Source organism: Mizuhopecten yessoensis, unplaced genomic scaffold (assembly GCF_002113885.1).
Source record: "Mizuhopecten yessoensis strain PY_sf001 unplaced genomic scaffold, ASM211388v2 scaffold6779, whole genome shotgun sequence".
Lineage (NCBI taxonomy): Eukaryota > Metazoa > Mollusca > Bivalvia > Pectinida > Pectinidae > Mizuhopecten > Mizuhopecten yessoensis.
The window spans coordinates 1,032,431-1,044,878 of record NW_018406720.1 but is presented as its reverse complement, the minus strand read 5'-3'; the positions used below and the strand labels follow the sequence as shown (position 1 = coordinate 1,044,878).

The following is a 12,448-nucleotide window of genomic DNA, read 5'->3' as shown; positions in this document are numbered from 1 at the left end:
GGGTCTGATATTGAGTATGTATACCTGTATAGTAGAGAATGTCCTGGGGTCTGATATTGAGTATGTATACCTGTATAGTAGAGAATGTCCTGGGGTCTGATATTGAGTATGTATACCTGTATAGTAGAGAATGTCCTGGGGTCTGATATTGAGTATGTATACCTGTATAGTAGAGAATGTCCTGGGGTCTGATATTGAGTATGTATACCTGTATAGTAGAGAATGTCCTGGGGTCTGATATTGAGTATGTATACCTGTATAGTAGAGAATGTCCTGGGGTCTGATATTGAGTATGTATACCTGTATAGTAGAGAATGTCCTGGGGTCTGATATTGAGTATGTATACCTGTATAGTAGAGAATGTCCTGGGGTCTGATATTGAGTATGTATACCTGTATAGTAGAGAATGTCCTGGGGTCTGATATTGAGTATGTATACCTGTATAGTAGAGAATGTCCTGGGGTCTGATATTGAGTATGTATACCTGTATAGTAGAGAATGTCCTGGGGTCTGATATTGAGTATGTATACCTGTATAGTAGAGAATGTCCTGGGGTCTGATATTGAGTATGTATACCTGTATAGTAGAGAATGTCCTGGGGTCTGATATTGAGTATGTATACCTGTATAGTAGAGAATGTCCTGGGGTCTGATATTGAGTATGTATACCTGTATAGTAGAGAATGTCCTGGGGTCTGATATTGAGTATGTATACCTGTATAGTAGAGAATGTCCTGGGGTCTGATATTGAGTATGTATACCTGTATAGTAGAGAATGTCCTGGGGTCTGATATTGAGTATGTATACCTGTATAGTAGAGAATGTCCTGGGGTCTGATATTGAGTATGTATACCTGTATAGTAGAGAATGTCCTGGGGTCTGATATTGAGTATGTATACCTGTATAGTAGAGAATGTCCTGGGGTCTGATATTGAGTATGTATACCTGTATAGTAGAGAATGTCCTGGGGTCTGATATTGAGTATGTATACCTGTATAGTAGAGAATGTCCTGGGGTCTGATATTGAGTATGTATACCTGTATAGTAGAGAATGTCCTGGGGTCTGATATTGAGTATGTATACCTGTATAGTAGAGAATGTCCTGGGGTCTGATATTGAGTATGTATACCTGTATAGTAGAGAATGTCCTGGGGTCTGATATTGAGTATGTATACCTGTATAGTAGAGAATGTCCTGGGGTCTGATATTGAGTATGTATACCTGTATAGTAGAGAATGTCCTGGGGTCTGATATTGAGTATGTATACCTGTATAGTAGAGAATGTCCTGGGGTCTGATATTGAGTATGTATACCTGTATAGTAGAGAATGTCCTGGGGTCTGATATTGAGTATGTATACCTGTATAGTAGAGAATGTCCTGGGGTCTGATATTGAGTATGTATACCTGTATAGTAGAGAATGTCCTGGGGTCTGATATTGAGTATGTATACCTGTATAGTAGAGAATGTCCTGGGGTCTGATATTGAGTATGTATACCTGTATAGTAGAGAATGTCCTGGGGTCTGATATTGAGTATGTATACCTGTATAGTAGAGAATGTCCTGGGGTCTGATATTGAGTATGTATACCTGTATAGTAGAGAATGTCCTGGGGTCTGATATTGAGTATGTATACCTGTATAGTAGAGAATGTCCTGGGGTCTGATATTGAGTATGTATACCTGTATAGTAGAGAATGTCCTGGGGTCTGATATTGAGTATGTATACCTGTATAGTAGAGAATGTCCTGGGGTCTGATATTGAGTATGTATACCTGTATAGTAGAGAATGTCCTGGGGTCTGATATTGAGTATGTATACCTGTATAGTAGAGAATGTCCTGGGGTCTGATATTGAGTATGTATACCTGTATAGTAGAGAATGTCCTGGGGTCTGATATTGAGTATGTATACCTGTATAGTAGAGAATGTCCTGGGGTCTGATATTGAGTATGTATACCTGTATAGTAGAGAATGTCCTGGGGTCTGATATTGAGTATGTATACCTGTATAGTAGAGAATGTCCTGGGGTCTGATATTGAGTATGTATACCTGTATAGTAGAGAATGTCCTGGGGTCTGATATTGAGTATGTATACCTGTATAGTAGAGAATGTCCTGGGGTCTGATATTGAGTATGTATACCTGTATAAAAGAGAATGTCCTGGGGTCAGATATTGAGTATGTATACCTGTACAGTAGAGAATGTCCTGGGGTCTGATATTGAGTATGTATACCTGTATACAAGAGAATGTCCTGGGGTCTGCCATGATAACCATATGTTACACTCTTGAGTCATCCTCAAAATTCAAGGGGTTTCCCTTTCTTGTGTTCTCTGAACCCCATAGAATATGTCATGATGAAATCAAAGGCTCTATGCATGCCACCTTTTGAATGGTACAAATAGACTGGTTTGATCCTTTGATGTACATCAAAAGAATCATGTGGCATGGTAATGGTAAAATTGACTGGCTTTATTGTCAGGTGTCACTCCTCTGTAGTCTTCAAAGGCTTGGTATCAATCTAGCGATTTATCAGGGTTTTTTCCACCGGAAACAATTTAAATAGCTAACCATGTGCCTTCCATTTTGTCATGACTTAAGTGAATACAACGCATCAGGGTACCCCAAAGGTTGATGATGAATTGCATTTATAACAGAGAGTTATTTCAAAGAGTTATTTCAAAAATTTACTTTAAAAATTATTCTTCAAATCCAAACTTCAGTTTTGTAAAATTCTCTCCCAACTACCCTTCCATAATGATGATCATATATGTCTGAAAAAGATGCATGCAAACTGTCAGGAAAAAGCAAATGCATCAGTTAATTGATATCAAAATTCATCCTGTGGAACCTAGCTAAAGATCTAGTTTATTACCACTTCCGTAATATTGATTCACCGGTTATACAGTGCTATTCCCCTGGTTACCCCCGACACCTGACAGTACCTAGCGTCTGGCCTAACTGTAGTGATCTGTTGACAGCTAGGACTTCCATTAGTGTACCTCCAGTGAAGAGAGAAGTTATTGTCAACAACACAGTGTTTATACCGTGCCGTGCCTCACATGACCCGGCGCTGGACCTCATCTACACCTGGCAACTCAATGGACACAATCTAGATGTCCAACGTGACACCACCTACCAGCTGGTAAGAATCGAGTGATGTGTTCAAAAGTATCTCTGGTGTTTTCGGAATTTTTGTACCTCCACTGCACAAAGCCTGGTATATTATTTGTTTGTCCTGTCTGTCAATCCATCTGAGCTAGCATCTACAACTTACACATCAAACAGAGTGGCCTAACACAATGAAATTAAAAAACATTCATTCTGTTAACTACTTATTCTGTTGCTTCTTGGGAATTAATCCTTTGTTTCGGAAACAGACTGTAAATCCCTTAAGAAGTTCTGGAACATCAATCTGTCCGTCCGTTACACTCTGTGTCATCATTCTAGTGGCCATATTTCCTGACTGATTTCATGAAATTTAACTGGTATATTTACCTGGAAGATTTAATTTGGGCGTTATAAGTCAAAGTTCAAGGTCTCTGTCAATAGAAATAATTATAATGTCACTGCCTCACCCCCTCTGTCAATAGAAATGATTATAATGTCACTGCCTCATCCCCTTGTCACCATTCTAATAGCTGCGTTTCTTGATTGATTTGGAAGATAGTCTTTGTAGGTATTCTTTCCTAAAACCAACATACCTTTGACAGGTACAAATTTGGGCATGATAGTGAAAGTTCAAAACATTTACTTGCAGTATAGAATTTCACCCTAACTCTTTGTCATCACTCCATTAGCTAAATTCCTAAGCAGATTTTTATAAAACTTCATTTGTACATTTGCCTTTGAGATACCTTAGATAGTTTGAATAAGTGTGTGTCTGGTCAAAGGTCAAGGACTTTGTTACTAAAAGAGAATATCACAAACACGCTCCTTGTTATCACTCTAGTAATTGCACTTCTTGACAGATTTTGATGTTTTATTTTATTTTGCATGTATAGTGTGTTGTTTGTATGTGCAAAAGGCTTAATAAAACTTAAACAACTTTGAAGAAGTTTAAATCATGCAAATAATGATATTTCACTCTCATCAACCTATTGTTTTACTATTTAGTAATGTAACACTATACAATGGACTGCATTTCAACCGCCATTGTTCTGTGCTAGTATTTAATGAGCCGTATTACCCCCGGTACATAGATTGGTTTTAGATGATGTGTTGGTTTGTAGGGTGGTGATGGGAGAGGAGGGCTGTATATCCGTAGTGCCCAGTTCCGACACCAGGGAGAGTACACCTGCACTGCCTCGACTCCTGTAGACCAAGACTTTGCGTCCAGCACACTAACAGTCCTAGGTGAGTGATATGTTAGCATTGGTGATATATCCTAGATGTTATGGATTTATACTCTTGTCGTAAAAAACTTGTTTATATGTGAACAAAATAGAAATTGTCATGTTGAACACTGCACTGGAGACCTCAGGGATCTCAATATTTTCTTTTCTCTCTTGCCGGCCCCCGTTTCATTTTTGGCCTTGTGTCACGCTGTCCCCCAATGCACCTCTGGTTGACCTGTGGTCAGCAATGAGACAAGGTGGAGTGCTATTCTACCAGACTAGGACATCTCAATGATGCCGGGCGGCACTTTCATGTTCCCCTTGAATGCATGACACCATCATAATATTAAGTGGACATGAAGTTCATATCTTATCAAATCTTACAAGGTTCCACAATGCCAAACAAAAAACAGTCCTGATCTGATCATAAAAATAAGCAATCTTTTCAAGAGAGATGTTTTAAAACTGATTTTTTTCCTAAGAAATAAAAACAAAATCTTTATGCTGCAACCGGAAAATTGTTAGTGTAATATGTATTGCATGTCTAACATTAAATTGCTCAAAACATAACTTTGTTTTAATGACTTAACATGATGAGATAATTTCTGGCACTCTCATTGATTGTTACCTAGGTCCTCCAGGGGAACCAGCAGGTGTGTACAATGACATAGCGAGTCCCCCTCCAAACCCGCGCACAGTCAGAATCAAGTGGTCAGACGGAAAGCTCAATGGCCCTCCCATCACCTTCTACATGATAGAGGCCAAGACCAACTACTCATCGAAGTGGTACCTACAGACCATGAGTAAGTGTGAAAATTATAAACCAGCTACTTCACTAAGTGTTACGTACAGTACCTACAGACCATGAGTAAGTGTGAAATGTATAAACCAGCTACTTCACTGTAATTTTAGAAGTTATCCTTGGCAAAAGGTGAACATTTTTTTTTGTGAAATTCAATACCACACCTTCCTTACATGAGCATGAAAAATCTTTGTCTAAATATTGCAAATACTATCATATCATATGGTAGAAGTTGTAGTAATGCTGTCAGATTTGATGAGTGAGAACTACTAAAGTGATCTGGTCATTCCAGATGTGTCCTACTCCAGTGCTATCGTAGTTGGAGACTCAGACAAGCGGTCAGCTCTGGTGGATAACCTCAAACCTGGTGTGGCCTACAGGTTCAGGGTTGTGGCTGTCAACCAGTATGGATTTGGTACCCCTAGTATCCCTACAGGTAAGTCATCACAATAATGGCCACAGTTACAATATCCTAATTTGTCCTACAGGTGAGCTATCATCAGTATCTCTACAGGTGAGTTATCGCAAATGATGTCCACAGTTACAATAGCCTAATTTATCCCAAAGGTGAGATAATTAGAATCTCTTAACCCCTTAGAGGTGAGATAGGGGAATCTCAACCTGAGGGGAAAGATTCTTAAGTTGCCAAACACAAGGCTTTGTAGAGTGTTTGAATTGGCAACATATGAATCTTTCCCCGAGGGTTGAGATTCCCAATCTCACCACAAGGAGGTGAATTTTTCTTTTTCTCTTACCCTGTTCACCCATTTTGTATCATATAGATAATGTAATGTTAACGTTACAGGCTAAATTCAGGGTTGACGCTAGAGAGCGTAGGTGAGCGTAACCCCTGGATATCGAGGATGCCCTAAAGGTAGTTACCTCAGTCTATTGTGTTCATCATTAACATTAATAATGTTTTAATAAATATAAGAGAATTTTTATTTCTGTTATTTAAATCTTCTTTTTCTTTCCAGATTATAAGACAATACCTGCTGCTCCTCCTGAGGTACCTCCAAAAATGGTTGGGGGTGGCGGGGGAAAGGTTGGAGAGCTCAGAATTACCTGGAAGGTAGGTATCTAACACCTGTAATTAGGGTTCCTGGTGCCCAAATCTCAACTGCACATTAAGGTATCATTTGTTGTAACCATCAGTTAGTAAATCCTGTTTCACATATTTCATTAAAAGCTCCATTTCTTCATTGATGATTCTGGTTTTTCGAGGATGTATAGAATAAACAAACAAATTATCCAGCTTGAAAGTTTGATATAACAGCACGACAGGACCTACAGAACTGTCCTGTGAATATTATAGCTTATGTTAGCCTTGTACGATTCAAATAGGCCCAACTGTATGATAATGTATTTATATTGATCCTACGACAACGTTAATACGGTAAGCAGTTGTCTTTATCCAACTAATCAATGATCCCTCTGGTGTTGACATTGTATGTTTAAATAACATGGTGATAACATTTGTGTGACAGCCCCTGCCTCCAGAGGACCAGTTTGGTTGGGGGATCGGCTACCTGGTAGAATGGAAATTACGACAGATAGATATTGGTACCTCACGCTCCATGTGGGCACAGGTAAAGGAAGGTCAACTAAACCTTGTTCTATACCTTAAGTGCCGTCAATAGTAAAATGATACCTATCAAACATTGATATCATTTAAAAGTTATCCAGATTTTCATTTTTTGAACGAGATCAAACTATTCATCATTTATGCAGGCTACTGTACAGTGTAATAACACCTCAACATCCTTTCTAATATTTCATGTTTAAGTAACTGCTACATGACTTCAGCAAATTTCATTGGGTTTTTTTCCGTAAAATTTTAGGATCTTCAACTTAGAAAGATAAAGGCTTATTTTCCCTTGCATAAAATGTGTGCATAATTAATAAGCATAATTTGATTGGTTGATTTTTACAAATCTTCCCCAACCAGACACACAAATTTCTTTCGATACAAAATAAAATTACTTGCAATATTATGCTCCTTGTTTGCAGTGCTTTGATAATTGTGTTGTTAAATGTTAAAACAAAAAAATGATTATAATCATTAGATTTTTTTGTTCTACATGTAATTGTTTGTTCTTCATGTATTTGACAGGCACGTGTGTATGGTAACAAGAGTGAGTACTCAACCACGGTTGGAGCAGATTTACCCTACGTCGAGTATGAAGTACGAGTGACACCATTTAATATGTTCGGGGATGGTAAAGCCACACTCACCGCATTTATCTACTCTGCCGAGGGATGTAAGTCACAGGATTAAAACTGTAGAGACAATTCACTGTAGTAACAAACCTTACCATGTTCTTATTTTATTGTTGGCCAAAGAGACTGTGTCATAATAAAAGGATAAAACAGGTTAGGGTTACTCCCCGATTCAGGTTACATCACTCCCAGCAAATGGTTTATTTTTGGGTAATTTCTCTTCAACAGTGTGAAGAAATCTTAAATGTTATATTGTCACACCTCTTTGTCTACTAAGAAAAATCCATCTTTTGATAAAAAATTAGATCTATTCTTGTAAGTTAAGTTTTCTCTGCAGCATGTGAGTTAATAACTTTTATAATTTACTCTATTAGATATAAACCATAGTCACCACACATGTTAGATATATTATGTAATTTACACTTTTGTTTACAGTGCCAGTCAGTACCCCCACAAAGGTGTACGCCGACAGCTATAACAGTACGGCCGTCAGCGTCCACTGGAAACCAGTCAAAAACACCATCCAGAGCATGAAAGGTCGTCTCCGTGGTTACAAGGTAGGAAATATAATGGTACTATTGAGGAACTAAGACAATCATTGAGACTTTCAGTCATTGTCCGTTCTGAATACAGTCTAACAGCCTTAAAGCCATATTATTTGGGGGCCGCAAATACCCGAAATATAGTTGGGTGGAATCTGAGACATTTCGTTACCTGGTACTAAAACTTTAAATACAATGTCAAGTAACACATAGGACATAGAAAGGGAACAAATTAAAGTATAAAGTTGAAACATTAGTCAATGTACTGAAAATCTTTTGGGTAGTACAGAAACTTCTATACAAGTACTGAAACGTCATATACTGGTACCAAAACAACTGAGTACCGAGATGACTGTACCCGATTGGGTATTCATTATGTCAGTAAAATGTTACCATGGCACCAAATAATGGCCAGTAGATACAGGGGATATTTAAGAAATCTGATTGTTTTTTATTAGACCATTGCATTACAAATCATCAGCAGGTTTCCTTCCTGTTTAGCCTTTATACATGAATGGTTTAAGAGTTTTTTGTAACTAGATCTTACTGACAGATAATTTATCTGATGAAGACGCCAGAATATACATATTGTACTAAAGTTATTGAAATCTTATTGAACTATTGAGGAACTAAGACAATCATTTAGACATTCAGAGTCAAAGGTCTGATTACAGTCAAACAGCCTTAAATCAATATCATTTGGAGGGACACATAGGACACAAAAAGCAAACGAAGTACAAAGTCGAAATTAGTCAATATTCATCTTTCCTGAAGCCTTGTAGTTACAGACCAGCTACCTCAGACAATGTGTTTACATATTATATCTGTTACAGGTAAACTACTGGCTGCGAGAGGGCGGCGACGAGATGCATGCCATCCAGGCCATTTTCTACGGGGACATAGACCACGCCATCATCATCGGCCTCCTGCCGGATACCTGGTACTACTTCAATGTACAGGTGTTTAACACAGCAGGCAATGGTCAGAAGAGCGAGAAGTACCCGCAGGAGACGGACCGATACCGTATGTATATATATTATAAACTTTATTTATTTTATAACAATTATGGAACAAGTTGTTTCAAATTATATCAATCCCGGATGCTGGCAGGCTGTAAGTCTTAATTTGAGAGGAAACCAGAGTACCCGGAGAAAACCCATGTGTTTGGGCAGGTGACCCCATACATTTTCACGTCCGATCAGGAAATCAAACCCCTGACGCCTTGGTGAAAGGCAAGTGCGCTATTCACTGCACCACCCGACCGACCGATACTGTGAGTAATTTTTGGCATAGCATTGTCTATTTGGCAGTATGCATACCTGCTAAATGACCCACAAAATTAACCTATCACCTGCGACCAACTCATGACCCATGCGGGTCAGACAAATGTACTGTATGTACTTTTGTTAAAATAAAATTGCCAAATGTTCAGAACTGTTGAAACTTGACATGCCTTTAATCACAAATCATTAACAATTAACATTGTGATGCCTGTTCTTTATATGTTATGAAAGCTTGCAAAAAATAAATGAATCTTATTATTTAGACAATAATTTGTGTACATTTGTATTCAACAAATTTTACCTTAAGGTCAAGGTCACAAAAGTACCCCGGTAGTCAATAATTTGGCAATTTTATGCATCTTGATGTTAGTTCAAAAATATTTAATGAACTGGAAAATATACCTAATTAATTAAGACAAGGTCATAGTAACAAGTTTGGTCTTGATTAAAGTGGGTGAATTACATAAATTTGGAGTTCCAGTTTTGGCACTTTTGAGTATACTGTTTATTTGAATGGTGTGTTTTAGGTCCTATGCGGTACCCAACAGAGGTCCATGTCCACTCTCACAGTACTGAGTCTGCCAAGGTGACCTTCAGAGGAATATCTACCCAGGTGGAGGAAGAACCCCTTAGGGGTTACATGGTGGGTATAGGGGTTACATGGTGGGTAAAGGGGTAACATGGTGGGTATAGGGGCTACATGGTGGGTATAGGGGTCACATGGAGGGCATAGGGGGTACATGGTGGGTATAGGGGTTACATGGTGGGGATAGGGGTTACATGGTGGGGATAGGGGTTACATGGTGGGGATAGGGGTTACATGGTGGGTAAAGGAGTTACATGGTGGGTATAGGGGGTTACATGGTGGGTATATATAGGGGTTACATAGTGGGTATATAGGGGTTACATGGTGGGTATAGGGGTTACATGGTGGGTATAGGGGTTACATGGTGGGTATATATATAGGGGTTACATGTGGGTATAGGGGTTACATGGTGGGGATAGGGGCTACATGGTGGGTATAGGGGTCACATGGTGGGTACAGGGGCTACATGGGGGGTACAGGGGTTACATGGTGGGTATAGGGGCTACATGGGGGGTATAGGGGTCACATGGTGGGTACAGGGGTTACATGGTGTGTATAGGGGTTACATGGTGGGTATAGGGGGTACATGGTGGGTATAGGGGTTTCATGGTGGGGATAGGGGTTACATGGTGGGGAAAGGGGTTACATGGGGGGTATAGGGGTTACATGGTGGGCATAGGGGTTACATGGTGGGTAAAGGAGTTACATGGTGGGTATAGGGGTTACATGGTGGGTATATATATAGGGGTTACATGGTGGGTATATAGGGGTTACATGTGGGTATAGGGGTTACATGGTGGGTATAGGGGTTACATGGTGGGTATAGGGGTTACATGGTGGGTATAGGGGTTTCATGGTGGTATAGGGGTTACATGGTGGGTACAGGGGTTACATGGTGGGTAGAGAGGTTACATGGTGGGTATAGGGGTTACATGGTGGGTATAGGGGTTACATGGTGGGTATAGGGGTTTCATGGTGGTATAGGGGTTACATGGTGGGTACAGGGGTTACATGGAGGGTATAGGGGTTACAGAAGATGATCCAGTTCTCAATTATTTAAAGCACAAAATGAATAAAAATGAAAAGCATTATTTTAAGGAGGTATTATATTCTTTTGCAAGCTGAAAAAATTTGCAACAAAAAATGATAAAAAATTGAACCCTTCTAAGTTGTTTGCAAAAAAATGTGAAAATGTGTCCTTTAGTATTAAAGTAGTATAAAGTTTAATTCTATATGATAACGTGCTTGTTATTTATATATTGTATAGATAAAATACTGGGAGACGTCCGATGACATTCGCCAGGCTAAAACTTTGGACGTTGAAAAGGCCAATGCCGGTATTATTTATGGACTAAAGAAGGGAATTGTGTACAAACTGAGGGTGCTGGGATACAGTCAGGGTGGTGAGGGGAAAATGTCTTCACCTGCTACTCTTTTCACGATGGGTAGGTATTATGTGACAAATCGTATTACTACTGTATGTACAATTCCCCAAACTCCATTCTATATCATTAATAGGATACGTCACTTCTTATAAGAAGAATTATTTCTCGTATGTAGTTTCGAGGTACATGTATATTAATGTCAAATTGATATTCTAACCTAGCTTAGATATCTACATATTTTTTCATACAAGGCGTTTGCATTGCTGACAATTCACTTCTTATCAATGAGTGAAATACTTCATGTTCGTTGTTTATGTTTCACATATTTTGATCCTTTAAAGTTCATCTCAGGAATGTATATAAGTACCAAGTGTAAAACTTGAACGTGTCACCAGCTGATGAAGCTAATTTTGTTTATTCCTGTATATTTGTCCTGTAGCTGGTGGCAGTATTCCTTACGACCCAACGTCTACAGACATCATGGCTGCTGCCTCCAGCCTCTCCGTCTCCACGACAATCACTGTGATATGTACCATAGCATCTCTAGTGCTCTTCCTCATTTGAGTATCAGTGCTTGTCATCATTTGAGTATCAGTGCTTGTTCCTTTTAAGTACTCATCTCCAGCTGGTCAATAGATGTGTTCATTGGAGTATCTGGACATTGGCAGCTCTCACGCAAAGTTGACTAATAATTTTGCCATTTTTGTCACGGTGCCATACTGTAAAAGTGGAAATGTTCACATTTTTTTTCGCATTGAGTAAATTGGCGCGAAAATATCCCCTCCCAAGTATTTCTTTATAGATCATAAAGATAAATATTGTACATATATAGATTTCAGAACAGTTGCCAATGCGAAAATTTCAACATTGTTATAAGTTTAAACTGAGTCATAACATGAACATTTGTACTACACAGTATTACTATTGTCCGTAAACAGTGCTAGAAGTGCAGGATAAGAATCAATGAAGTATGTCTGAGTGATAAGTTGTATATCGGAGGGTAACAGTGTATGCATCAGAGGGTAACAGTATATACATCAGAGGGTAACAGTATATACATCAGAGGGTAACAGTGTATACATCAGAGGGTAACAGTGTATACATCAGAGGGTAACAGTATATACATAAGAGAGTAACAGTATATACATCAGAGGGTAACAGTTTGGTATATACTTACCCTCTGATGGGTTACCCTCTGATGTATATACATCAGAGAGTAACAGTTTGGTATATACTTACCCTCTGATGTGTTACCCTCTGATGTATATACATCGGAGGGTAACAGTGTATACATCA

General features: G+C 38.9%; 1 protein-coding gene across 3 annotated transcripts in view; it reads left to right on the top strand.

Moving 5' to 3' along the window:
- LOC110452641 (contactin-like) overlaps positions 1 to 12,442 on the top strand; it is a 30,471-nt gene extending 18,029 nt beyond the window's left edge. For all 3 annotated transcript variants that reach the window (XM_021501278.1, XM_021501279.1, XM_021501277.1), the window contains exons 14-25: positions 2,979 to 3,142; positions 4,230 to 4,353; positions 4,967 to 5,137; positions 5,429 to 5,572; positions 6,114 to 6,208; positions 6,624 to 6,725; positions 7,250 to 7,397; positions 7,792 to 7,913; positions 8,732 to 8,921; positions 9,709 to 9,824; positions 11,035 to 11,212; positions 11,592 to 12,442. In XM_021501278.1, the coding sequence (XP_021356953.1) occupies positions 2,979 to 3,142; positions 4,230 to 4,353; positions 4,967 to 5,137; positions 5,429 to 5,572; positions 6,114 to 6,208; positions 6,624 to 6,725; positions 7,250 to 7,397; positions 7,792 to 7,913; positions 8,732 to 8,921; positions 9,709 to 9,824; positions 11,035 to 11,212; positions 11,592 to 11,716 (1,679 nt within the window). In that variant the 3' untranslated portion in view covers positions 11,717 to 12,442. The remainder of the gene's footprint in view (positions 1 to 2,978; positions 3,143 to 4,229; positions 4,354 to 4,966; positions 5,138 to 5,428; positions 5,573 to 6,113; positions 6,209 to 6,623; positions 6,726 to 7,249; positions 7,398 to 7,791; positions 7,914 to 8,731; positions 8,922 to 9,708; positions 9,825 to 11,034; positions 11,213 to 11,591) is intronic.
- The last annotated feature ends 6 nt before the right edge of the window (positions 12,443 to 12,448 follow it).